The sequence below is a fragment of the Martes martes genome (genome assembly GCF_963455335.1).
Source record: "Martes martes genome assembly, chromosome: 6".
Lineage (NCBI taxonomy): Eukaryota > Metazoa > Chordata > Mammalia > Carnivora > Mustelidae > Martes > Martes martes.
This window is the reverse complement of record NC_137893.1, coordinates 58,268,823-58,294,289: the sequence shown is the minus strand read 5'-3', so window position 1 is coordinate 58,294,289 and position 25,467 is coordinate 58,268,823. Positions and strand designations below refer to the sequence as shown.

The 25,467-nt window shown below is 40.0% G+C and overlaps 1 protein-coding gene across 1 annotated transcript in view; it reads left to right on the top strand.

Moving 5' to 3' along the window:
- The window catches only part of STX11 (syntaxin 11), a 35,426-nt gene extending 10,243 nt beyond the window's left edge, over positions 1–25,183 (top strand). Inside the window, exon 2 of the mRNA XM_080806166.1 lies at positions 23,167–25,183. Within this exon, the coding sequence (XP_080662292.1) occupies positions 23,172–24,035 (864 nt within the window). The 5' untranslated portion in view covers positions 23,167–23,171 and the 3' untranslated portion in view covers positions 24,036–25,183. The remainder of the gene's footprint in view (positions 1–23,166) is intronic.
- The last annotated feature ends 284 nt before the right edge of the window (positions 25,184–25,467 follow it).

The window sequence follows — 25,467 nt, the reverse complement described above, 5'->3', positions numbered from 1 at the left end:
CCAACTGAGCCACCCAGGCTCCCCTAAAAAATTATTTTTAATTGAAACATAGTATATAAATATTATATTAGTGTTAGGTGTACAATATAGTGATTTGACATATGTATACATTACAAAATGCTCACCACCATAAGTATAGTTACCATCTGTCACCAGACGACATTGGTATAATAATATTGGCTATATTTCCTATGCTGTACTTTACGTTCCTGTGACTTATATATTTTATAACAAGAAGTTTGTTCTTCTTAATCACCTTCATCTACTTCTCCCATCCTATCACCTCCCACCACTCTGACACCACCAGTTTGCTCTCTGTAATTATGAGTCTGTATCTGTTTAATTTTTTCATTTATTTTGAAATCATTCAGTATTTGTCTTTGTCTGACTTATTTCACTTAGCTTACTTAGTACCCTCTGTGACCTTCCATGTACAGACAATGTGTTTTCATTTTGTATTCTTTCCATCTTGTCCTAGTAACTAGAGCATAGATAAATATTATGTCCTGATTTCCCCACTCATTTTTGGCTAAGACAATAAGTCTAAACTAATGTCTTACTTTTAATTTGTATTTATTTGCTAAATAGTAGATGATAATTTCATATTTTTATCAAGAATATTTTGTCTCCTGTGAAATGCCTTTCTACATGTTTTGCTCAATAATTTATTGTCATATTATTTTCTTACCAATTGGGATCATCTCTGCACATAACATTGAGTCCCTACACAGTGTCTATTATGTTTTGTGCAAACATTTTCTTCCAGTCTCTTGTTTAATCCTTAATAATTGTTACTCTTTTTTGTTGCAGAGAGATTCTGCATTTCATTTAGTCAGATTTGGTTATCTTTTCCTTTGAGATTTCTTCCATAGCCTCACGTCTCACAGAAAGCTATTTTCCCAGAGTACTGATGTTCAACTTTACTTTCTATTAGTGTTTCTATTACTGATTTTGCATTTTTAGTTCTTTGATGTCCCTGAGGCATATTATAGAGTCTCCTGTAAGGATTAGAGAGGAATAAATTCTTGCTACTTGATTATACCAGCCTAGTTGCTTAAAATTCTTTTCCTTCACTTTACTTCTTGATGGTTATTTCTTCAGATACTAGCTTTTATACATAATTGGTCTATTTCTTAATGTTGTGTTCATGTCCATTAATCTAATTTTTACATTTGCAGGATTATTATGCTTCTAATTATCATCTTATGGTAAGTGGTAATATCTGCTAGGACTTTCCCCATTTCACCAGTGCTATTTCCTTTTCGATTTATAAAAAAACTTTAATCATTTATTATTTGAGTTTTATTTAAGGATCATTTTCTTTTTTAGAAATTTTTTTAACCCCAGCAGGAATTATGGGTTTAGTTCAGTCAAAAAATAAACTTGGGTGAGAATTCCAGATTCCATTTATAAATGTGTCTAAGTATCCATTCAAAAGTGGACTCCGTAAAGAGGTGGTTATGTGAGAGAGGAGGAGAGAAAGAAGCAGGCAGGATGGAGAGCTCCTGGTCACCGGTCAGCCAAAATTTACAACCTTGCCCTTTTAGCTACCATTTTGGATTTCCAGAAAGCCTAGTTCTTTTTTCCTGCTTACTTCTCTCTCTCACCGCCCCCCCCCCCACTCTCTCTCCCTTCCTTGCTTTCCTTTCTTTTCTTTCTCTAGTTTTAAATTTTATCAAACATAGCAATAGCTACATAATTAAAGAGTCAACTAGTTCTATAAAATGAATGAACAATGAAAGTCTAATGAAAAAAGGTCAGGGGCACCTGGGTGGCTCAGTCAGTTAAGCATCTGTCTTTGGCTTGGGACATGATCCCAGGGTCCTGGGATCGAGCCCCATGTCAGCTCCCTGCTCAGTGGACAGCGTTCTCCCTCTCACTCTGCCTGCTGCTCCTCCTGCTTGTGCTCTCTCTCTCTGTCAAGTAAATAAATAAAATCTTAAGAAAAAGGAAAAAAAAATCAGTCCCTTTCTGTTTCATGTCCCTCTCCCCCAAGGCAAATATGTTTGCTCTACCTTTTCTTTATTGTGTTTACTATGTTTACTAATTCTTTTGGTATTTATATTTATATCTCTAAATAACATGCTTCTATTACTATTTTTTGATTTTTCCATTTTGGGCATTATCTGTTGTTTTCCCTGTACAGAAGATGATGATTTAGTTCATTTTAGCCCTCACTGCCAGAGACATGCACCTCTCTTGTTCCTTCATCCAATCGTTCCAAAACAGCAGAATCCCAATTTGAGTTAGATCAGTATTTAATAGTTATATGCTTAGGTTTTTGAACATGCTAATCACAGGAGAGCCATGTTTTATATCAGGATTACTCTCCTATAACTACATAATCTGTTTTTCCTTTCCTGGAGGTTAATTGTCTTGATTCGTTGCTGTCATCGTTATTAGTTTTTTTTTTATTTACACTTACAACCTATTCAATCCCAAATTGTCTAAATCTCCTCCCAAGCAATTTTGACCCATCAGTAATTCTGAGTTTCATCTTTCTTTCTTTCTTTCTTTCTTTTTTTAAGATTTTATTTATTTATTTAACAGATAGAGATCACAAGTAGGCAGAGAGAGAGAGGAGGAAGCAGGCTCCTTACTGAGCAGAGAGCCCGATGCGGGGCTCAATCCCAGGACCCTGGGATCAGGACCTGAGCCAAAGGCAGAGGCTTTAACCCACTGAGCCACCCAGGTGCTCCTGAGTTTCATCTTTCTGAAGAAATCTCTCATGTAACCTATTCACCTAATCTAGACAGATGGTCTTTCCGGTCAAGTCAAGCTCTCATCTTGGAGTTTCCTTTGGCTGTCATCCTGGACTGCTCTCTGCCTCTCTCCTCTGTTGGCTAGGATTCTATAGTCTGTGTCTTTTTTGCTTCACTTCCATGTTTTGTTGGAATGCATTCCCCAGTCTCTCCCCGAGAAAGAACATAGGAACTTTTTTTTTCTTTTGAGAATTTGTCTATCCGAACATGTTTTTATTCTACTTCATATTTGATTGACGGTTTTACTGAGCTTAGAACTCTGGGTTGAAAATACATTTTCCTCAAAAGTTTAAAGGTATTGTTCCATTATTTTTTTTTAGTTTCCATTATTGCCATTTAGAAGTCCAAAGTGTCTTGACCCTTGATGCTTTGTAGGTGATCTGATTCTGTACCCACCCCTCACCACCATATGATGTCTTCTCTCTGAAATTCTTATTATTCAGAATTTGAATTTAAAGTACTGGACCTCCAAATTCTCCATCTTCTCTTTATTATTATTATTATTTTTTTAAAGATTTTATTTATTTATTTGAGAGAGAGAGAGAGAAGACAGTGAGAGAGGACGAGCTGGGGGAGGGACAGAGGCAGAAGGAGAAGCAGAATCCCCGCTGAGCAGGGATCCCAATATGGCTGGATCTCTGGACCTTGAGATTATGACCTGAGTGGAAGGCAGATGCTTAATCCACTGAGACACCCAGGCACCCCAATTCTGCTTATTATTTTAAACCTCTTTATTTCTTCCTTTGCACTTTATAGAAAATATCTCTCATTCTTCTGCCTGTAGAATATGGGTCTCTGAAGCACCTACTGTGCTTCACAGTAGGTGCAGGAAGAGGGCTTGGAGGGCCACATTTCATATTAAAAAAAAAAAAATTCTCCTCCTCCTCCTCTCTTCAGATAAGTATCTTTCCCCTGGTATAGATTCAGAGTCTAGCCTGTACTCTCCTGCCAAGATGGGATGAGGGACAAGGGATCCTTTCCCTTCTTAAAAAGATTTAACCGAACTCAGTTGTTACTCCGTCATCACCTCCTTTTTCATAGGTACTCAGCCTTTAATTCTGATTCCTGGGTATTTATCTCATGGTTGTTTCTTGGGCTTCTCCACTGTTAGGTTAGGATTAAACTTTTAAAATATCTGCTAGGTTAGTTATCCCTCATCCACTTGCTTTACAACTTCCAGAATTTTATTCTTGCTCTCTTCTCTCTGCTCTTAATCTCTGTTGGTGTATGCCTTTGAGAAAGTTCTTTTAGTAGGATTTTGGAAGGGAGCAGGAATACTGTTTAATTTACCATTTCATCCAGAATATAGAAGTTATCTTTAAAAATACAAATGTGTTTTCTAGAATGAGTGGTAAATTAAGATACCACGTAAGAACAGATTTCTCATCAAAATAACTATTATTGCCTTAAAAAGTAGAGACAGGAATATTGGACTGGGATGTTTTAGTGGACAAGTTTGGATTTGCCTGAGGGATGGGGAGGGGGGAGGGTCATCTCTGATTGGAGGGCATGTCTAGAAGGAAGGCCATAGTGGAGTTTCTTTAGACCAAGATAGATGGAGGATAGTAAGTAAAAACCAAATAACTCAACTATCATCTACAAATTTTCTGTTGATGTTCATGGAAAGTGTGTATGTTTACCATGAGGAGTAAAACCGTTAAGTACTACATTTGTTGAAAATTCACTCCCTGTGGGTCAGGCACCTTACTGAGCACCCCTTGAGGTTGGTAAGTGTTTTTCCAGTTTGCTCAGAGCTGGGAGTTCAATGAAGGTTTATTAGACTTTAGTTCCTCTTTTAAATTCTAAACTATTATATCTTTGTGTCATAGTTGACACAAGTTATTGAAACTAAGAAACTTTTGGGCATTGCACAGAAAACCGAAGATGTATCTCCCTCATTATCTTCATAGTTCTGTCTTTAAGAGTGTCGAAAATCAGGAAGTTGCATATGTTGGTTTTGGTTTCAGCTCTGTCTGTACTTTAAATATATCAAGAACCCATTTCACATTTCTGAATTTTCATTTTTTTCTTTAAAAGTGCTTTCTATAAGCTTTTTGTTGTTGTCGTTGTTGCTTATTTAAAAAATACTTTGAAAGGACTGAGACCACATCTTTTTTGCTCATTGAGCTAGTCTTATCCTCTTATATTGCCTGGCATATGGTAGGTACTCACTAAATATCTGTTGAATAAACACATAAGTCTTTCTCATAGTAGCCCACACAAACAAATGTGTCCTGATGGATGTGCACAGGAACAGCAATCCCATAGCTTATTTTTGAGTGTTACTTAAAAGTTAATTAACAGGGTGCCCAACTTGGTTTATAAAAATAAAATAAACCTAACATGCCATAATTTCTATGCTGTCATATATATTTTAGCTAATAAAATTGAGATATTTTAATATAATGCCAAAATCTAATAAACGCTCAATAGAAAGTTATGGCATTTAAAATTATATGCATTTTATGGTTGTTGGAATTAATCTACAGGGTGTTGACAGTCTGTACATGGGAGAATAGATAAAATTTTTCTTTAGCTGGAGACTTTTCTGCAACTTTGGACAGATTGGAATTTTTAAAAAGATTTTATTTATTTATCTGAGAGAGAGCAGGTGAGAGAGAGAGAGCACAAGCAAGGGGAGTAGCAGGGAGAGGGAGAAGCGGGACTCCCTGCTGAGCAGGGAGCCTGATGCAGGGCTCCATCCCAGGACCCTGGGATCATGACCTGAGCTGAAGGCAGATGCTTAACCAACTGAGCCTCCCAGGTGACTGACAGATAGGAAATTATCTATTGATTCCAATTATGAATGTTACCAATACCACTATAAAGATGCAACTTCCCTTTTATCCAAAATAGAAGCACCCACATAAGGGAAATTGTAAATTCTGTTAATATTAAAACGTTTATAAGATTACTTTTCAACACCTGAAGGTGTTGATTCTGCATAGCACTAAAAAGCACAACTGCTACGTGGGATGGTTTATATTGGGGTAAATGTGTAAGAAAATTGGTCAGCTCCTGCTTTTAAGTTTGTTACTTTTATTTTACAAGGAGCTGTTGTTTGTCTTTTTTGACAGTCATAATCAGAGATATTCACTTTGAAAAAGAAGTTTTCATTATAGAAGCGTTTGTTTCCTTGTCCCTGCTTCATACAGTAAATAAAAAACATCCAACCCATACTTTGTTGTGCTTCAGAGTGAATATAGGGCATTAATATTCAGTCCCCTGAGTAATTTAATAATGTAGAAACTGGTAATAGAATAGTTGTGTGGTGTTAGAGGATCATTTTAGATCATACGGTCTGTACATGTTTCTTAAGTGGTAGTCCTTGTAGTATTTTGAATAAATTACCTAGTGAACTGATTATGGATGACAATGTACAAAATAACTCCTAATACCATATTTGTAAAATACCGTGAGATATATGGAGTGCTTTTACGTGCATTACTTACATGATTTAATGATCTCCTCCATCCCCACCTTCCCCTAAAAAGACCCTTATGAGATAGGTAGTGTCATTACCATTTTACAGGTGAGGAACCTGCCATTCCAAGTCCTGAGAACTTTTGCTCAACTTTATACAGCTGGAGATGAAAGTAGGGATAAGTGCTCTGGCGGCTAGCTGAGCGCCCTCTCTCCTATACCACGTTTGCTTTTAGGACTCACGTCAGCTAGCTGAGGGGCAAGGTTTCTTCCCTCTGTGGTCCTGTATATAACTGGAAAGCAAAACAGAGCCCACCACTACTAACAAGAAAACTTTACTAGTGGGGTGGGGAATAGGGCTTACCTTCCTGAGACCTTTATGAGGGAGCTCCTCAGTGGATGTTTCCTGAACTAAAATTGTTAATCTGCTCCCCAAAGAAAACCTGGTCACTGATTTTATAAATGCTGAATCTTGAAGATAGCAGTCCTCGGACGGACGTAGCATCTTAAAACTCTTCTGCCATCTCTGGGATATGTGGAATTGGGGTCACCATTTTGAGATTCTTAAATATGAAAGCAAAAGTGAAGGATTCTCTTCCTTTTTAGAACTTCCTTCCCTTTTACAAGTTGTTTTCATTGTTCCTGATTTCACCTGTACAAAAATGTTCATTGTAGAAAGTACAGTGGGATATGCCCTCCAGGCCTGTCTCCCTGAGGGGCTCTCTGTCGGGCCTCTGGCTGGAAGAAACCCCAGACAACTCCTGTGGTTTACTGTGGAACAATTCCATATTTCACAGTGTCAGGATCAGTTCTGACGGTGGTCTCTTAAGTATTCACAACCTCGTAAGATAGAAAAGAGTCTGGATTGATTGTTTTATATAGTTCTTATAAATAGTAGTATTAGATGATGTGAAAGTGTTACTCTCTATATAAAACAATTCTATATCATTTGATTCCTCCTCCTCCTCCTCCTTCTTTAAAAAAGAGCATGCGTTGGGACACTTGGGTGGCTCAGTTGGTCAAGTGTCTGCCTTTGGCTCAGGTCACGATCCCAGAGTCCTGGGATCCAGCCCCGCATTGGGCTCCCTGCTCAGGAGAGAGCCTGCTTCTCCCTCTGGCTGCTGTTCCCTCTCCTTGTGCGCGCTCTCTCTCTCTGACAAATAAATAAAATCTTTTAAATAAATAAAAATTAAAAAGAGCATGTGTTGCTTTTGTACTCAGAAAAAAAGGGATTTTACAATAAAGAAATTGAAACAAAAATTATTTAAACCCCCAAATATGGGTGTTCACTTATGACTATAGGTGAGGTGGGTAATAAATTGTTGGTGGTATATTAGCAGATGCACTATTTACACTAATAGTTGCTGAATATCCCTTGTTTTTTTTTTTTTTTGAGTGAATTAAAAATCATGAGGAGACAATAACAGGGTATGAGAGAGCTTACTTTGCCAGGCACTCTTTGAAGACCTGTAGATGGATTATCTCATTTCATTCTCTCTACCATCTCAATACCATCCCAGAAGGCATTTATACTTGGGGGAGGTAGAGAGAAGAAACGTGACATAAGCAGAGGTTTGAAAAGCACTCATGTATTAGGCATTGCCTTCTCTTACTCCTGGGAACCCTGAAAGTGAAGCAGTCCAGGCTAGACCCAGTGGTGGCAGAGCTGGCCCAAAACTTAGCCACTCTCCTAATATTTCGCTGAGCATATGCCAAATCTGAAGCAGATTCTACAACCCTGAAAAGAAGTATCCTGATTGCCTTTAACACTCAGAGGTTATAGGGCCATAATCAATTTCTGATGTTTCTTCAAAACCTAGTTTACATCCTTCTAATTTTTATGCTTTTTTAGTATGATAGCAGAATGTCTCCAGCCCAGTCCTGGATGACAGAGGAAGGTGTGGAATACGGCAGTGGAGTCATGTTTGGAAGTTGCATTTTGTCTGCCCAGTGTTCTTTATTTTGGCGATCTGAACGACAGACTTTTGATACACTTAAAACCGTCTACCTCCATTTCAAAACTGGCTCTTCAAGTTCTCAGAACCTCTTATCAGACTGAAACTCAACCAAGGTTAAAAGTGCTGTGTCTTTGTGCTGTCCTGTCCCCACCACTCAAGAACTCTTACTTAGCACACTGCATTACTAAACAGTTTCTGGCCTTTCTTGTGGAGGCTGCTTGTGTGTGAGATAATCTTTTTTTAGCATCTTTTTTTTTCCCCTCTCTTTACTCTGATTATGACCACAATCTTCAAAAGGAAAGGAAGGCTGTCCTCAGACTTGCTAAGAAACACATACTCCTTTTTTGTGTATGCTTTATATTAATGTTTGCATACAATATAAACAATGTTATAAATGCACACTGCATTAAAATCCAAGTATGTAAGTGAGCCATGATCATCAAGTAGGTGACCTGCAGCATTACGACAGTCTTTTGGTACATACTGCTTCTGTTTGTGTGTGTGTGTTTACTTTCCTCCCAAAAATCAGTTTTATTACTTTATTTTAAAAAATTTTTTATTTATTTTAAAAATTTAAATTCAATTAATTAATATAATGTATTATTCATTTCAGGGGTACAGGTCTGTGATTCACCAGTCTTACATAATACTCAGTGCTCATTACATCATGTGCCCTCCTTAATGCCCATCACCCAGTTACCCCATCCTCCAACCCTTCCAGCAACCCTCAGTTTGTTTCCTAAAATTAAGAGTCTCTTATTGTTTGTCTCCCTCTCTGGTTTCATCTTGTTTCATTTTTTCTTCTCTTTTCCTACGATCTTCTGCCTTGTTTCTTAAATTCCACATATCAGTGAGATCATATGATAATTGTCTTTGACAGAGAGAGAGATCACAAGTAGGCAGAGAGGCAGGCAGAGAGAGAGGAAGGGAAGTAGGCTCCCTGCCGAGCAGAGAGCCCAATGTGTTACTCGATCCCAGGATCCTGGGATCATGACCCAAGCTTAAGGCAGAGGCCCAACCCACTGAGCCACCCAGGCGCCCTATATTTGTGTTTTTAAATCACAAATGAAAAACTTTCATTCTAAATGCCTGAGCATTTACTTTAAAAATTACGATTTATCCATGATTCATGTCATTCTCTCAGTTCCTCTTTAAAAAAGGATACTTACTATAGGGTACAGAGAAACCTAAAGAGGGGAATGTCAGTCAGCTTTGTCAGCATAACAAACTACCCCCCAAATCATACTCTTATTTCTCACAGGTATGAGGATTAAATGAGGTAATTCATGTAAAGCTTCTACAATGGTATGTGGTGGAGAGCAAGTACCGGGTGTTTCTTCTACCTGGCTCAGCTGAACTCAGTCATACTGCAGTGGTGGGTAACCTGGGGGCTGCCTCTGTCTCCATGTGGTCCTAACCCTCCAGGAGGCTTAACGTGAGCCTCCACGTAGTGGTTTCAGAGTTCGCAGCAGTAAGAGAGGACTTGCCCCAATGCGCTGTGCTCCTCAAGCCTCTGCTTGCATCCTGATTTCTATTGTCTTCTTGGTCGAAGCAAGTTTCCCAGCCAAGCCCAGATTCAAAGGGGGGAGAAATTGACACAACTCTCGCTCAGAGTTACAGCTGAGAATCTGTAGTCCTTTTTGTGCAGTTAAGTATAGTCTGCCTCCAGCAAAGTGTATTCACATTTCTGCCATGTTCCCCTCCACCCTGGGATTCCCAGGAGTCTCATTATGACATCAGCTTCTAAGTACAGAGGCTCCTCCAGGATCTGTATCCCTTCTGGACACTTCTGGGACTCCTCAGACCTAGCTCTTTGCATGTGGATGCTCTTGATCCTGAGACAAAGAACAATGAAAAAAAAAAAAAACAACCCAGTTATCTCCCCATGCGCACCCAACATAGAATTATGAAATAGGGAAAGGACAACCAAAAGACATAATCCATTAAAATAAAAACACATTAACAGGTTACAAGAAACCATCACAGTTCCATGGCAATTCTATCCAGGTCCGTGTTGCTGGTACCCCCGCTCCTGGGCCAGGGGGTGATTGATTAGGACCCAGTTCTGCATCTCAGGACTGGTTCACAGGTTCGTATTTCTCTGCTGCTCCTGGCTCCACCTTCTGAAACATTCCTCTTTTCCTGTAAGAAATGACTTATTTCTGCTTCATAATAGCTTCTTTAGCCTACTTCCTGCTCATAGGAAAGTAGGCACCCAGAGACCTCTTTTCCTCTAAATAATTTCTGTCTTGCCTTTGTGCTTATGAGGAAAATTCTCTTTAAAACCTTGTGGATTTCCTAAGAATCCCATAGAACACCCCCCCTAAAACTCACGTCCACACTTTTTTTCAAGACAGATCTCTACTTTGGGCCAAATGTCACGCTGCCATGAGATCACACGTGTAGGTGTCTCAGAGCCCCTTTTGCCCTACTGAGAAGGTCTGTGAGGCACCACATTAAATGTTACCAAGGTCTTTACACGGAGGCCATTTTTTTTCCTATAAAAATATTTTCTTCCAACTGAGGAAACTGAAGGTAAACAGTTCTATTTTCCAATCTCGCACGTTCTGGCTCTTCTCTATCTCCTCTGCATAATGCTTATGAACTAGATCACTCAGGTTTTAGCACACATCTCTCTTGCAGAATCTTAAATGCAGCTAGGAGCACTCAAGGAACACTTTCCGCCTTCTGCCTGGAGACCTCCGCAGCTGGATTCAGCTTTCACTGTGGGCATTTTCAACCTTCTGTCTGCGGCTGCTGCTGTCTTGCGGCTACATAATACGGGTTCCCTTTCCCCCAACTGCTGTCTTGCGGCTACATAATACGGGTTCCCTTTCCCCCCACTGCTGCATAGTTTCCTCATTCACTTTTTCCACCTCCACTCACATTTTGCATGCCATTTTCCCAGTTTTTGCTCATAGCTACCTTGCTGCTTTTCACCTGCTCTCTGGTCCCAAAGCCGTGGCTGAATGCTTCAGGTTTTATAGCATGCTACTTCTAGCAGCAGTTTCTGGATCAGTTAGTTTCTGCTGTGTTGTGCTGGGGCTCCCTGGGCCAAGCCCTCTTGCACAGTGCCTTCCAAGACGCTTGCATTATCGCTTTTTTTCTCACATCATCTTATTAGGTGATGTCCCATTGGCCAAAGCAAGTCCCCTGGCCACACTCCAATTCAAGGAGTTGGAAAACAGTCTATACCTCTTGACGGGAAGAAGTGCGAAGAATGTGTAGTGAATTTTTCTTTCAAACTTCCCCAAAAGAGTATGTACAAATCTGGGGAGGAAGAATGGGGGCACTTGGGAGGCCAGGTCAAGAAAATAGGATGTGAATTGGTGGTCATCACATCATGGAAATAATCTAACAATTTGATGTTTTTATAGTTTGGAGACTATGAGGTGCCAAAAAAGTAAAATTAATAGCAATTACTTATCGAGGTTCCTCTATTAAAGTTCTAATATATACCAGGTTCATGAAAATGCTTTACATATATTAGTATCTTCTTGCTATAAGTGGAAATGTCTCTTCCATAAGAATTTTTCCCCCTTTGAATAGCCATCCCTTTACCATTACTTGTAGGGAACTTAAATATAATGAGCTTCTCTTTCTTCGTCTTTAGAATTAAGGCATGGATGCAAGATAATCGCTAGTCTTTCTGCTTCTCTGACATAATTATTGGGTTGATTGAAAAGAGAACACAATAAATAACTTTCCCTTACCCATCTGATTTCTATTCCCATTGAAATAGAAGGAAAAAACAGAGGCCAAACTGTTACCTTTGTCACCAATAAAGACAAGGTTGAAGGAAGTGGCTTCATTGATGGGGAACTGTGCTTTATGTCCCTGAACCTCGAGTTAGATGGACGTACCCTCCCCATCAGCTGACCTCTCCACTCCCACCCAGGAGCACAGCGGAGGAGAACATGGGTTCTCAGTGGTAAGCCACCTTTCAAAAGGAAGAGGGAAGAAGAGGCTGGGCTATCCTGGGCAGTTTCTCCTTTGAGATTCACCGATCAAATAAGCAACTCTGTGCTCTTTGGCAGGAGGAAGTGGGGAGAGAGGTCTACAGGGAGAGAAATGTCAGAGTGGTGACGAATGTTTCTTCTTAGCAATGCGTACACCACATACCCTCAAGTCTTCATACAGCTTCAGCGCAGGATTGAGTGGACAGAACATGAACATAGGATCTGGACAGATGTGGGCTTAGATCCCAGCCTTCTCACTTACTAATGGCATGGATTGGATACGGAACTTAAGTTTCCTGGGATCCAATTATTAGTCAGTTGAAAACTTTGTCTCCTCACGAAGTTATTATGAAGGTTATTGATGGATTGTGTATCAATCAGTTGTCTGGCACAGGGACTGGCTTAAATCGGACACTCAGTTTGTCACTGACATCAGTTTTTCCTTCCCTGCTTTACTTAGTAGGTTTGATTACAGAGGGTTGTTGATCAGCATGCAGTTTACCATGATTAAATTCTTGGCTTTTATCTAATTTCTTACTAACTTCTGCTGCAACCTGTGAAGAGAATGAGAGGAATATCCATAGCTGGGAATAACTGAGGTAGGGTTTGAAATTTTAACCCTGAGGCAAGAGAAGCATTTGAAAACAAAGTGTATCACCACACAGTTCAGAGATGTTAATAATGACGGTCTGAGTCACCAATAAATTGTATGCAAAGTCCTCTCTTTAAAGAATGGAGTACATCAATACATTTTAGAAGAGGATTTCCAACAAAAATGAGTGAACCCCTTTCCTATTTGAAGGGAGAAGATTCAGTTAGGAAAAAGTCACTTCCATGGAAAAACCTGCAGTGATGACGTTGGATAACAGATTCTTCTGCACTTATGTAAAAATTGTCAGTTAGAAATAATAATTTTTTCCTTGAATAATTGAAGAGGAGTAAGCAGCCAACAGGATTAGAATCAGTGGCTCACAGGACTTTGTCTCAGAGAAAGAGGAACAGGAAAAAATATCTACAGATTCCTTGGGTTGGTCCTTAATTATGAGTTGGGAAAGAACAGGTCATTAATGATTCTTGAAAACTCTATTGATTACTCTACTGATTTCCCCTTTTTAAGAAACTACCCTGTGGGATACATGTAAAATATGAAAGTTTAATCAAAGTCATACGAAGCTGAATATTTATTCCCCATGATTTTTTTTTTTTACAAAGATTTCTTCTATATTTTCCAGTCATAAATTTGTTTCACATTCAAGGGACAAACCCAAATCACATGTAGAATACAGCAGCTGGTTTTGTTTGTAAATCCTCATACAGATAAGAGTGGAAAAACTTGTACAGATGATTCAGACCTTGACCCTGGAACTCTATTGTGTTTACTCTCTCCCTTACCAAGCTCATTCATTAGCCTTTCCTCTGTTACCTCTTCCATGCTCCCGACTATAAAATTTCTATTCCCAAGTATCAGTGCTTGGTTACTTCAACAGTTGGGTCAATTCTAACTACAGTGACTCTTTTTTATAAGAGAATTATCTGTGAACATTAATTCTGTGGACTTTTGGCAAGTTGCAATGAGTTACTCCTGTCTGATAGAGTAACAGAGCTAATAATGAAAGCATTGTAGTGGGGAATGAAGGGGAAACTCCGAAGTGAGGAAATTATTATGAAAAAGAAGGTAATTGTTCTAATGGTGCAAAGCTTTTCATGTGTTCATTCAGATCTGAGTTATTAGATGCTAATAATTGTTGCAGATATAAAACCTAATTGGGGAAGAGTATGGTCTGAATGCTTGGGTCCGTCAGAATTCACATGTTGAAATCCTATCCCCCAATAGGTCTTTGGAAAGCAGTTAAGTCATGAGGGTGGGCGCTAGTGAATGGGGATGTTGCCTTTATAAAAGAGGTCCCAGAGAGCATGCTTGTTCCTACTGCATTGTGAGGATACAGGGAGAAGACAACCATTCATAAACCGGGAAGCTGGCCACCACCAGACAGAGAACCCAACCATGCTGGCACCCTGATCTCAGACTTCTGGCCTCCGGAGCTATAAGAAATAACTTTCTGCTGTTTATACCTGCTTGTGGTATGTTATAGCAGCTCAAATGCACTCAGACAGGGAGTATTTCCTAGAAGATTAAAGATGTCTGTCTTTCTTTTCTTTTCGAATTTTTATTTAAATTCTAGTTAGTAAGCTTGCAGTGCAATATTGATTTCAGGAGTAGAATTCAGCAATTCATTGCTTACATACAATACCCAGTGCTCATCATACCTGCCCTCCTGAATGCCCATCACCCATCTAGCCCATCCCCCACACACCTCCCTCCATCAGCCCTCAGTTTGTTTTCTCTCTTTTAGAGTCTCTTATGATTTGGTTCCCTTTCTCTCCCCACCGCATGTTTATCTGTTTGGTTTCTTAAATTCCACATATGAGTGAAGTCATATGGTAATTGTCTTTCTCTGACAGACCTATTTTGGTTAATACATAATACACGCTAGTTCCATCCACATCGTTACAAATGGCAAGATTTCATTCTTTTTGATAGCTGAATAATTTTCCGATATATGTTATATATGTATTTTATATATAAATATATGTTTATATGTATTTATTTATATGTTATATATTTGTATATCATATAAAATATATAATTTTATATATTATATATAAAATTAAAAATAAAAATATATGTCATATATATTTTTTATATATTACTTTCTAAAAGATTTTATTTATTTATTTGAGAGAGAGACAGTGAGAGCATGAGAGAGGAGAAGGTCAGAGGGAGAAGCAGACTCCCGTGGAAATGGGATCCCAATGCAGGACTCGATCCCGGTACTCTGGGATCATGACCTGAGCCGAAGGCAGTTGCTTAGCCAACTGAGCCACCCAGGAACCCTATTTTATATATTATATATATATTTTTATATATACATATAAGTGTGTGTATATATACAGAGAGAGAGAGAGTGATTAAGAAGTGGAGACTATTTGCTCTTTTAAATTAGATTCCCCAAAAATGCTTTGGAAAGACTCTTGGTTTTGCTTTAGTGAAGAGGGGAAGAAACATTTATTATTATTTCTTCTAGCTTCAGATTTTTATAATTAGAATCCATCTCAAATAACACTCCTCAGACTCTCATGTTGTGCTTTGAGTGAACTGCAAAAAATTAAACCACTAAATGTGTTCTTGCCAGTGTACTTTGGTTCCAACACAACTTCTGTTTCTGTTCTTTTAAATTAACCTTTGCAGTAGTAAGAAGGTAAGTCTTTTTAGGAACTCCTTCTATTTTAGCCTGTAATTTTCAGAAGTTCAAAGAGGGATTTTTACCTCTTAGATGTGTTATTTTTTTAAATCAAGACATAGAGCCGAATGCCAGGTTTTACTCATTTGAATGAAATTGTTTGTGAATCTGAATCAACCTGTTTGGGACAGCACACTTGTCACCTGCTAAGCGTTGTGTTCCTATGTGGTGTCCTGGAAGGTAACTGCTGACTTACCACGGCATAGGACCTATGGGACTTCCTGGCCCCACCAACTGGGCAGGAGGGTCAAGAAGGGAGCACGCAGGGCAACCACACGGGACTGTGCAGGCTGCGCCCAGTACAAGATGCCACAAAGATGAGAGAGACTGGAAGTCCTTCCCATGCCCAGTTTGTCAGACGCTGTGCCCTGGTGCAGGGCTCTATCACTCAGAGAAAGGGGCACCCTTCTAGCATTCACCATGATGTCATAAGGTCCCTACACAAAGGCTCATTAAGATGCCATATGGACTAGTGATGGATTTAGACATAAAGACATTCTGATTTGTAATTATCATTTGATGTTTACAAGACTTAATATACGGCTATAAAATCAGGACCTAGGACATACAGATTATATGACCTGAAAAATCAGAACATGGACACTTCATTATTGAAGAAGGGAGTCATTACTCAAAAGTCCTTATTTGGAACTGTCTATCATGGGGCAGGATATTTTTAGTTTCCTTCATAGCTGATAACTTTATACAAAGCCTATGTGTGCCTGTGTATGTCTCCCTCTCTCTCTAAATATGTTCTTTTTTTAGTTCTCATTGAAACAAGAATCCTAAACTTTCTGAACTCAAATAAAGAGGAATAAAGTCTTTAAAGACATTTCTTTGTCTTAAGTACAGAAAGGAAGCTCCTTCCATCCTTTTGAATTTGTTCCCCTCCTGTAATCTACAAGCTGATTTTGGTAATAAACCTCACATGATTGGCACATTGCCTTGCATTGAACTGTGTATCTCCAAGTCTGAAGTTTCTCACTACTTGTAAAAAATACTTCAACACATTGCTGTGAAAAAAGGAAAGTTTTTGTTTTCTGGAAATAGGCAAAATTTACTTAGTGTATGTATTGCTTAATGTATAATAACATATAGATTACATAAAGACCTCCTTTTTAAAATTTTTTTATTTACTTGACAGAGAGATCACAAGTAGGCAGAGAGGCAGGCAGAGAGGGGGAAGCAGGCTCCCTGCCGAGCAGAGAGCCCAATGCGGGGCTTGATCCCAGGTCCCTGGGATCATGACCTGAGCTGAAGGTAGAGGCTTTAACCCACTGATCCACCCAGGTGCCCCTAAAGACCTCCTTCTAAATTAGTTCCTTCTTTAAAGACCTTATCTCCAAATACATTTGCATTCTGAGGTGCTGGGGTTACGGCTTCAATACATGAATTTGGGTGGATGATGTAATTTAGCCCGTAACAATGCATGAACAGTTTTGTTCTTATTCCCCTCAATAGGCAAAAAGTTTCTGTTGTATGATCAGAGATATGGCCATGTGCTCGGTTTACGACTGGTTCCCTTACAAGCAAGTAGGAACATTCATGGTGGTTCTTTGTAGCATCCAGTATGTAGGTTCTTTGTGTATCATAACCCCCACTCATTGACCTTCTGAGGTATGTACAAACCTGCCTTCTGAATCTTTCTTTTCCTGTCTTTCTGAATCTTTCCCTATCAAGTTTGTTCATCACTCAACCTGAGGACTGTTATAAGTTGTCCAGAACTGCATTATGTTTATGAATCAGAAGTTGTCATGATAATTATCTATGGAATGGGTCACAAGTTTGGGTGTGCACTGAAATCACTTGTGGATCATCTTAGAAGTCCTGAGCCGGAAACTCTAGGGGCTCAAGTATCTGTAGTGTTTGCAGCTTTCCAGAAGATTCTATTGCCTCCTAAAGTCTGAGAACCTCTGAGCTACCATCACTTCTCTGTTCCTGTATTTTTTGGTACATAAAATCTAATTGCTCAATGAAAGAAGGCTTATGTAATTTCCCCTTCCTTCCCTGTGGGACCTTGTTCTCAGGACACATGATACGCATGCCTGAAAAGGAAAGTACAAGACCGAAGCAGATTTCTGGTAGTTGGTCATAAAATTTCAGTTGAATTCTTCATCTCCACATGACTCAAAGCAAGATTTATTTTAGAAACTTTATGAATACAATTTATTTTAATAACTTTATGAATAAGTTTACAAATTTATGAATACAAAAAATGTATTACATTCTTTATCATAGTGAGATAGGATGGTCGATAGAATTGTTTCATTTTCTTTCTCATTTATCATAGCTTCCTTTTTAAGATCTCACAGTACAGAATCAGGCTACTGGATGTGTCAGTTAATTTGATGTTCTTTCAGGGCCTGCTTCTATATTTTGGTATAACTACATTTTAACCTTTTGGGCAACATTCTTCGAAATGGTTTGTGGTTCACTTTTTTTTCTCTATTTTTTAAATTTACATTTTATTTTTTCCCCAACTTTTTATTTACATTTCAGTCAGTTAACATACATGTAATATTAATTTCAGATGTAGGATTTAGTGATTCATCACTTACATACAATACCCAGGGCTCATCACAAGTGTCCTCTTTTATACCCATCACTCACTTAACCCACCACCCTGCCCACCTCCCCTCCAGCAACTCTCAGTTTGTTCTCTATAGTTAAGAGTCTGTTTCCTGGGGGCGCCTGGGTGGCTCAGTTGGTTGAGCATCGACTCTTGATTTTGGCTCAGGTCATGATCTCAGGGTCCTGAGCCCTGCATCAAGCTCTGTATCGGGCTTCCTGCTCAGTGGTGAGTCTGCTTCTCTTTTTCCCTCTCCCTCCACCCCTCACCCCTGTCTGCATGCTCGCTCTCTTTTTCTGTCTCTCAGATAAATAAAACCTTAAAAAAAAAAGTTCATCATAGAGTTTAAATACTAACCCTTTTTCAGATATGACATTTGCAAATAGCTTCTTTCATTCCATAGGTTGCCTTTTAGTTTTGTTGATTGTTTTCTTCTCTGTGCAGAAGCATTTTATTTTGATCAAGTCCCAATAGTTTATTTTTAGTTTTGTTCCCTTGCATCAGGAGACATATCTTGGTAGAAGTTGCTATGCCTCATGTCAGAGTTTACTGCCTGTGTTCTCCTCTAGGATTTTGATGGATTCCTCTTTTTGGTTGACCTTCTGTTGTAGTTTTCCTAATGCTTGCTCCCTGGCAACCAGGAGACATCTGGGTCCGTGGGACCAACTCAGTCTGGGGTGGGTTGGGCCAAGAAAGGTTGGTAGGAAGGCAAGGTAAAGGCCACATTTTTGTCTACACCTCCATAGAGAATCTTTAATTCCCCACACTGTTCCTTTCATTCTCCTCACTTAATTATGGACTTGAGCCTTCAGATGAGCTTAGGCCTTCACTTGATTTAGGATTCATGCCTTTATGGTTTTCAGGTCTTAAGAAGGAGTGAGTATCTCTGAACATCTTCTTCCAAGGCCATTTTCTATACGATGATGTGCGTTTTTCTGCTCGTATTATGAATGAGATGATCCCCCCAAATAGCTATTCTGTGGCTTTAGGAGAGCAATAAAGAGCATGGGACCTGTCTAGAACTAGTGGGAGACCAGCAAACAGATTTCTGATGTTGTGGTGTGTGGTGCTTTACCTTAAGAACCCATTCATCACCTTCCATTGTAATGCCTCCTAAGTCTTGGCCAAGAAGCAAGGATGACAACTATTCTTACCTGATTCATCAAAATATACCCATTCTCTGTACCATCTACCTGTTGCAAAGTAGAATATATTGGATATTAACTTAAGCAGATGGATACAGCTCAACTCCATACCAGCTAACTAATGTACTTTGTCCAGGTCACATAAGGTTGTTAACTGATTGCAATACATATGTCTTAAAGAAGGGCCTTAAGAAATTAGTCCTTTAAGCAAATAATATTTATAGTTTTATGGGATTGTATTTAATTATAAAATCTACATGGGCATCATAAAAACTTTGGAAAATACAGAAAAGCACATGGAAGGAGTTAAAATCATTTATAATTCTACAGTTTGAAGAAACCAACTATTAACATTTTGATGTATATTGTTCAAGTCCTTGTTTCAGGATGTATGTGTGGTAGCCTTTCACATCTCCTTCTCTTTACCTAGTTTTTCTACCTAACATGGTATTTATACTTTCCTACCATTAGATAGCCTTCTAAACTGTGCTGATTTAGCAGATAATACCTCATTTTTGCACACTTAAAGTATTTCTGAATTTCTGTAAGAAGAGCAAGGTGATGGAAATATTTACAGCAAGGGGCTTCACACACTCTTGCATTAATTTTTAGAATAAATGTGCATGGTGCAAAACAAATACACATTTTAAAAGCTTTTGATACATATTGCTAAAAAAGATTCTATCAATCTGCTCTCCTACCAGCATTTTTTCAGAGTTCCCAGAATCCTTACCAATTTTCAAACATTATTATTATTATTATTATTATCATCATCATTTTTATTATTTTAAATTCTGGCAACTTGGTGGGTGAAAAAAATTGCAGTGCTTAAATGTTCATATTATATATTTTATATTAAATTTTTAATAGTGAAGTCCTTCATGACTCACTTTTATATATTTACCGAAGAGTTTTAGTGTAGTGGTTAAGCAGGGCTGCCCTGGGGCCCAAGTGTTCCCTTCCCGGCAACCATGGGTAAGCTCTTTTATCTTCCTGTGTTCGCGTACCAGCTCTGATAATGGCAATACTTACTTCATGGAGTCTGTATGAAGATTAAAGAGGGTATCACATGACAAGTGCCTAGAAAGCACTTGGTATTACAGTAAGCACCTGATCCATATCAGTTACTCTTATGTTCTCTAGCATTTAGATTTCTTCATGTATGTGTTGCTTTTTCATTGTCTTTATTTGGGCAAGTGATTTTGTTTTTGTTTTGTTCTAGCATGAGGTTTTAGTGTATTAAGTGCATTTAACCCATTACCTGCATATATTGTAATTTCCCCCAATTTGTGATTTGCCTTTAAGTTTTGTTCAAGGTGAGGAATTTTGGGTATCAGGAAATTCAGACTAGGGGATGGCATAGTTTTGGTCCAGCCTGGGTCTTTTTTCTGCTCCTCAGCCCTGCCTAGTAGGAGAGTTACGTCCTTTCACTGGGAAGGTCCGGTATTGATTCTTGTTACCAGATAGCAGAAATGGCATTTGGAAGCAGGATATTAAAAATCATTATCTTGGAATAAAACTTCAGCTTAATTTATGTAAATAATGATGATATCAGATGACAGGTCATGGATAATATTTCACCACTTCCCAATTATGACTAAATCCAACTTGTCAGCATTCTATAGTGAGATAAAATTAATTTCTTCAACTTGAGAGAAGCTTTTATTTGAGATCAAGATCCCCATAGATTGAGCGTCCATTAAGTGCTACTACATTTTCCTTCTTTTCTGCAAATTACACAGTAGGAGGATAATCTTTGTAGCCACAAAATCTTGTGCACGAGGGGAACATGTTCAGTATTTTGGCATTTATACATGCTACTAAAAATGAAAGTTTTTCACTTCCCTGGAAAAAATGTGGACATAGAGAACATTATTTTCCCTTGCTATGTAGCAATGAATTAGAACCACCCTTGCGAAAACACGGAAATTCTGCTAAGCTGCCAACTTGTTTCAAAAAGTCACTAAAAGTACAAATATTGCAGATAACACCTGAATGTGTACACCGACACACAATTCCGATATGAAAGTAACATCGGTGTTCATCTGTGTATATGCCTGTTCCAGATCCAGTTTGTACTCCTCCTGGATTTGCTCAGTCTCCACTACCCCCTAGTTCTTGGCTGTCTGATCAGTGAAGAACCAAGAACTCAGCCACTTCCTCTGTTGCCTCATCTTCTAACACTGCCATCCATTCCAGCCTCCCCCGAGGACCAGACTTTGGCAAGGCCTCTGTAACATCTGCTATGTGAGGGCCACTGCCGCTCCAGTGTATGGGAGTGACCTGATGCTCCCACAGAGGCTTACATGCCCTCATGCCTGGTTTCACAGCGGCACCAGGTCATGGACATAGGACTTGGTTTCCCCAGTGGCAGCCCTGAGGAGTAGAGGGGTTTTCATGTCCATTGGCTGAATATTGACCAAGAAGAGATAGGAGACAGGCAGAAACCAACAAATTTATTTCATTTATGTCATTTATGACTCCCTTTTTCTCCTCATGGACTATTCCAGGTGCCATGATCAATGTGGTCTTTCTGGAGACTTCCAGTTGACTAAGCAACTGGCTATGTTGTTTTGTGAAGCTGTAGCCAGCTCGGTATTTGTCTCTGTTCTTTCCCACCTCACTTCCCTGTTCCCCCTCACCCTGGTGGCCCTGGGATTGTATCACGAATAATACGTTGGCACATAAAATTTTCTTCCGACTGCTTTCTAGGGAACCTGAGATAAGGCAGCATCTGAGAGCTTTCATATACATTTAAATGAATATTTTATATTTAAGTACAGTGTTTAGCATTCAGGTATGAATAAAATACCAGTATGTACATAAAAACAACAACAAAAGTACAAATATTGCTACTGTGTAATGGTTAAATCAGAGTGTTATATTACTGCTACTAGGGTTATGTATGATTGAAATTTTCCATATTAAAAATTTTTTCAAATAGTTTTGTCAATGATACTTAACACTACGGACCTTGGGAAAAACTGAACATCTTTTGTTTCTGACACTTCATCTGGTTATGCTACGTGATTGCTGCCTAGATGGATATCTTCTCTCTGCCCATCTCTCCTACTTATTAAAATCACATTAAACACTTGCTTATCTCTTTCACTTTTAGTATCTTCCATCAGAATATATTTTCAGATGTCACCCCCTCAGAGAGGCACTCAAACTGAGGTCTGTATCAGTGATAATGAACAGAGGAGCAAGGAAATTTCAATGTCCAAATTTTATACTTCCTCATTAGATTTTTGTCTTTATTTTGTTGTTTTACTTCAAGCATGTTTTACTTTTATAGCATTTTTAAGAAAAAACATTTTTTAAAAAGATTTTATTTATTTATTTGACAGAGAGAGATCACAAGGAGGCAGAGAGGCAGGCAGAGAGAGAGAGGGAGAAGCAGGCTCCCCGCTGAGCAGAGAGCCCGATGCCGGGCTCCATCCCAGGACCCTGAGATCATGACCTGAGCCAGAGGCTTAACCCGCTGAGCCACCCAGGCGCCCCGGGAAAACATTTTAAACTAATGACTTATATGTTAACTGTTTTAAGAACTCTTGGGACTCTTGGGACCAGGCATGCTCAGCCGTCGCTGAAATAGACAAAAAAGGCACAGCCCTTAGAGCTGGTCCTACAGCGTTGGCAGTACATTGATTGTCCTTATTTGAAAATCTTTATCCTTGCAAGTATTTTCTTCTTCTTTTTCCTTTTTCTGTGCCTGTTTTGACTTGCGATTATTGGAAAGCATAACGCAAGCAAAAGTGATTGGTTCCTCATGCAATCTGAAGTTTTAAATTGCTGACTGAGTTCCGAGCTGCAGATGTCTCATGGGCTAGGAAGCACGGCTGTGTTCACGCCTCTCGGTCACATTAGTCCTTTCCTTGTGAGCAAAATGTCGTAGAATATTTAGCTCCTGTAGTATATGTGTTTCCTGCAGCCGGGCATAGAGAACTGGCAGCGCTGGGCAGAAGTTTCCCTGTTCTGAGCTTCAGTGCTCTCAATGCGAGTATTTGACTCGCTCAAGGAGTTTAACCCTAGTCTCTACTTGCAGGCAAAATGAAGGACCGGCTAGCCGAACTTGTGGAGTTGACCAAGAACTATGACCAGCAGTTCGCAGACGGGGACGATGACTTTGACTCGCCCCACGAGGACATCGTGTTCGAGACGGACCACATCCTGGAGTCGTTGTACCGAGACATCCAGGACCTTCAGAACGAAAACCAGCTGCTGATGATCGACGTGAAGCGGCTGGGAAAGCAGAACGCCCGCTTCCTCACGTCCATGCGGCGCCTCAGCAGCATCAAGCGCGACACCAACTCGATCGCCAAGGACATCAAGGCCCGGGGCGAGAACATCCACCGCAAGCTGCGCGCCATGAAGGCGCTGAGCGAGGAGGCCGAGGCCCGGCACGGCCCCAACTCGGCGGTGGCGCGCATCTCGCGGGCGCAGTACAGCGCGCTCACGCGCACCTTCCAGAGCGCCATGCACGAGTACAACCAGGCCGAGATGAAGCAGCGCGCCAACTGCAAGATCCGCATCCAGCGCCAGCTCGAGATCATGGGCAAGGACGTCTCGGGCGACCAGATCGAGGACATGTTCGAGCAGGGCAAGTGGGACGTGTTCTCTGAGAACTTGCTCGCAGACGTGAAGGGCGCGCGGGCGGCCCTCAACGAGATCGAGAGCCGCCACCGCGAGCTGCTGCGGCTGGAGAGCCGCATCCGCGACGTGCACGAGCTCTTCTTGCAGATGGCCGTGCTGGTGGAGGAGCAGGCCGACACCCTGAACGTCATCGAGCTCAACGTGGAGAAGACCCTCGACTACACCGGCCAGGCCAAGGCGCAGGTGCGCAAGGCGGTGCAGTACAAGAAGAAGAACCCCTGCCGGACCCTCTGCTGCTTCTGCTGCCCTTGCCTCAACTAGCGGGTCGGCCCGGCCACCCCACAGCACCCCTGCCAGCAATGGCCGGGAAACACCCCGGGGAAGATCTGGGGTCCTCCACACAGGGGTGAGTTGCCCCAAGCCTTATGGACTTCGGTCCTTGGAGAAAGAAGAATTTTCAGGGGCGAGAATTCCCACCCAGCTTGTGTTTGGGAAGGGGGCTGATGCCGTCCGGTGTTTCTTCAGTAAGGACAGACACCCACTGAAGTTGTGTGAGGTCATCATCCGGCACGTGGCCCCCTCTCCCTCTCCACCGAAGCGGGAGAAAGAACTGACGCTGTAGCTTACTGTACCGTGAACATCCATGGCATGCTTCCTAACGAAACGCTCGGGGGAAGTCAGTTCTGCATCGGCTGATAGTATGAGCTCCTTATCAAAGCTCAGACTCCTTCACCTTATCCTGAAAGTCCCTTGGTTCTGTTCAATTTCATATGACCTGGATCTGGGGGAAAACTGTCCGTCTTTCATTTCTGATTCTTCATCTGGCTTATCCCGTGTGATTCCTGCCTCGATGCATACCTTCTTTCTGCCCACCTCCCCTACTTACCACATTTAACACTTACTATTTCCTTATCTCTTTCACTTTTAGTATTTCCCGTCAGAATGTATTTTGGATTTTTTTCCAAATATTTTTAAGCACTGAGTTTTGAACACGCACTCAAATTGAAGTATGTTACCTGTCATATTTTATATATTTTTCATGAATAATTTAAAATATATCTTTTTACTTGATAATGCAAATGCACATAAATATGTAAATGTAAAGTACTAATATTAACACATGTACAGAAGGACCAATTGGTTTAACTTGACTTTTGTAAATATGGTGTATAAATATCAAGAGCAAGACTCTTACTGGTCATTGGTGTTGGTTTGCTTGTTTTGAGTTTATCTTGCTCCCATCTGCATAGTCACAATTCTATTTTGAACCACTCTGTGTTGGTTGTGGTGGTAGAGACAGATGTCAAAGGCTAAAATGCATACAGAACTGGAGATGATAAAATAATGTCTTTGTAAGTACTTCTTTTGTTTTACTGTGGACCATTTCTTTCATGTACTGAAAAGGAGTAACTTAAAATAAAATAATCATGTTTCTCAATTTAGCTTAATAAAAATTACATTATAATATCCCCTTTGTGTATTTCTATCTTGATCACTTAAGTCTTAGTTTGCTTTTTCAGTTATTATTCCTAAAAATTCTTCTACTAGCTGCGCAAGCCTGCAGCATCTAATGGAACTCTGAAGAGAAGGGGAAAAGAGGAAAAAGAATTCACTTGCGGGTGTCCTGCTTTCTTTCCCAAGTTACTTACAATAGTTTAGCAAATCATCATGTTTCAGAGATTTGGTTTTGTTTGCAAAATTGTAATGCCCTTACCCATGTTTACCATGCTTTCTGTCTTTCTTCTGAGTCAAC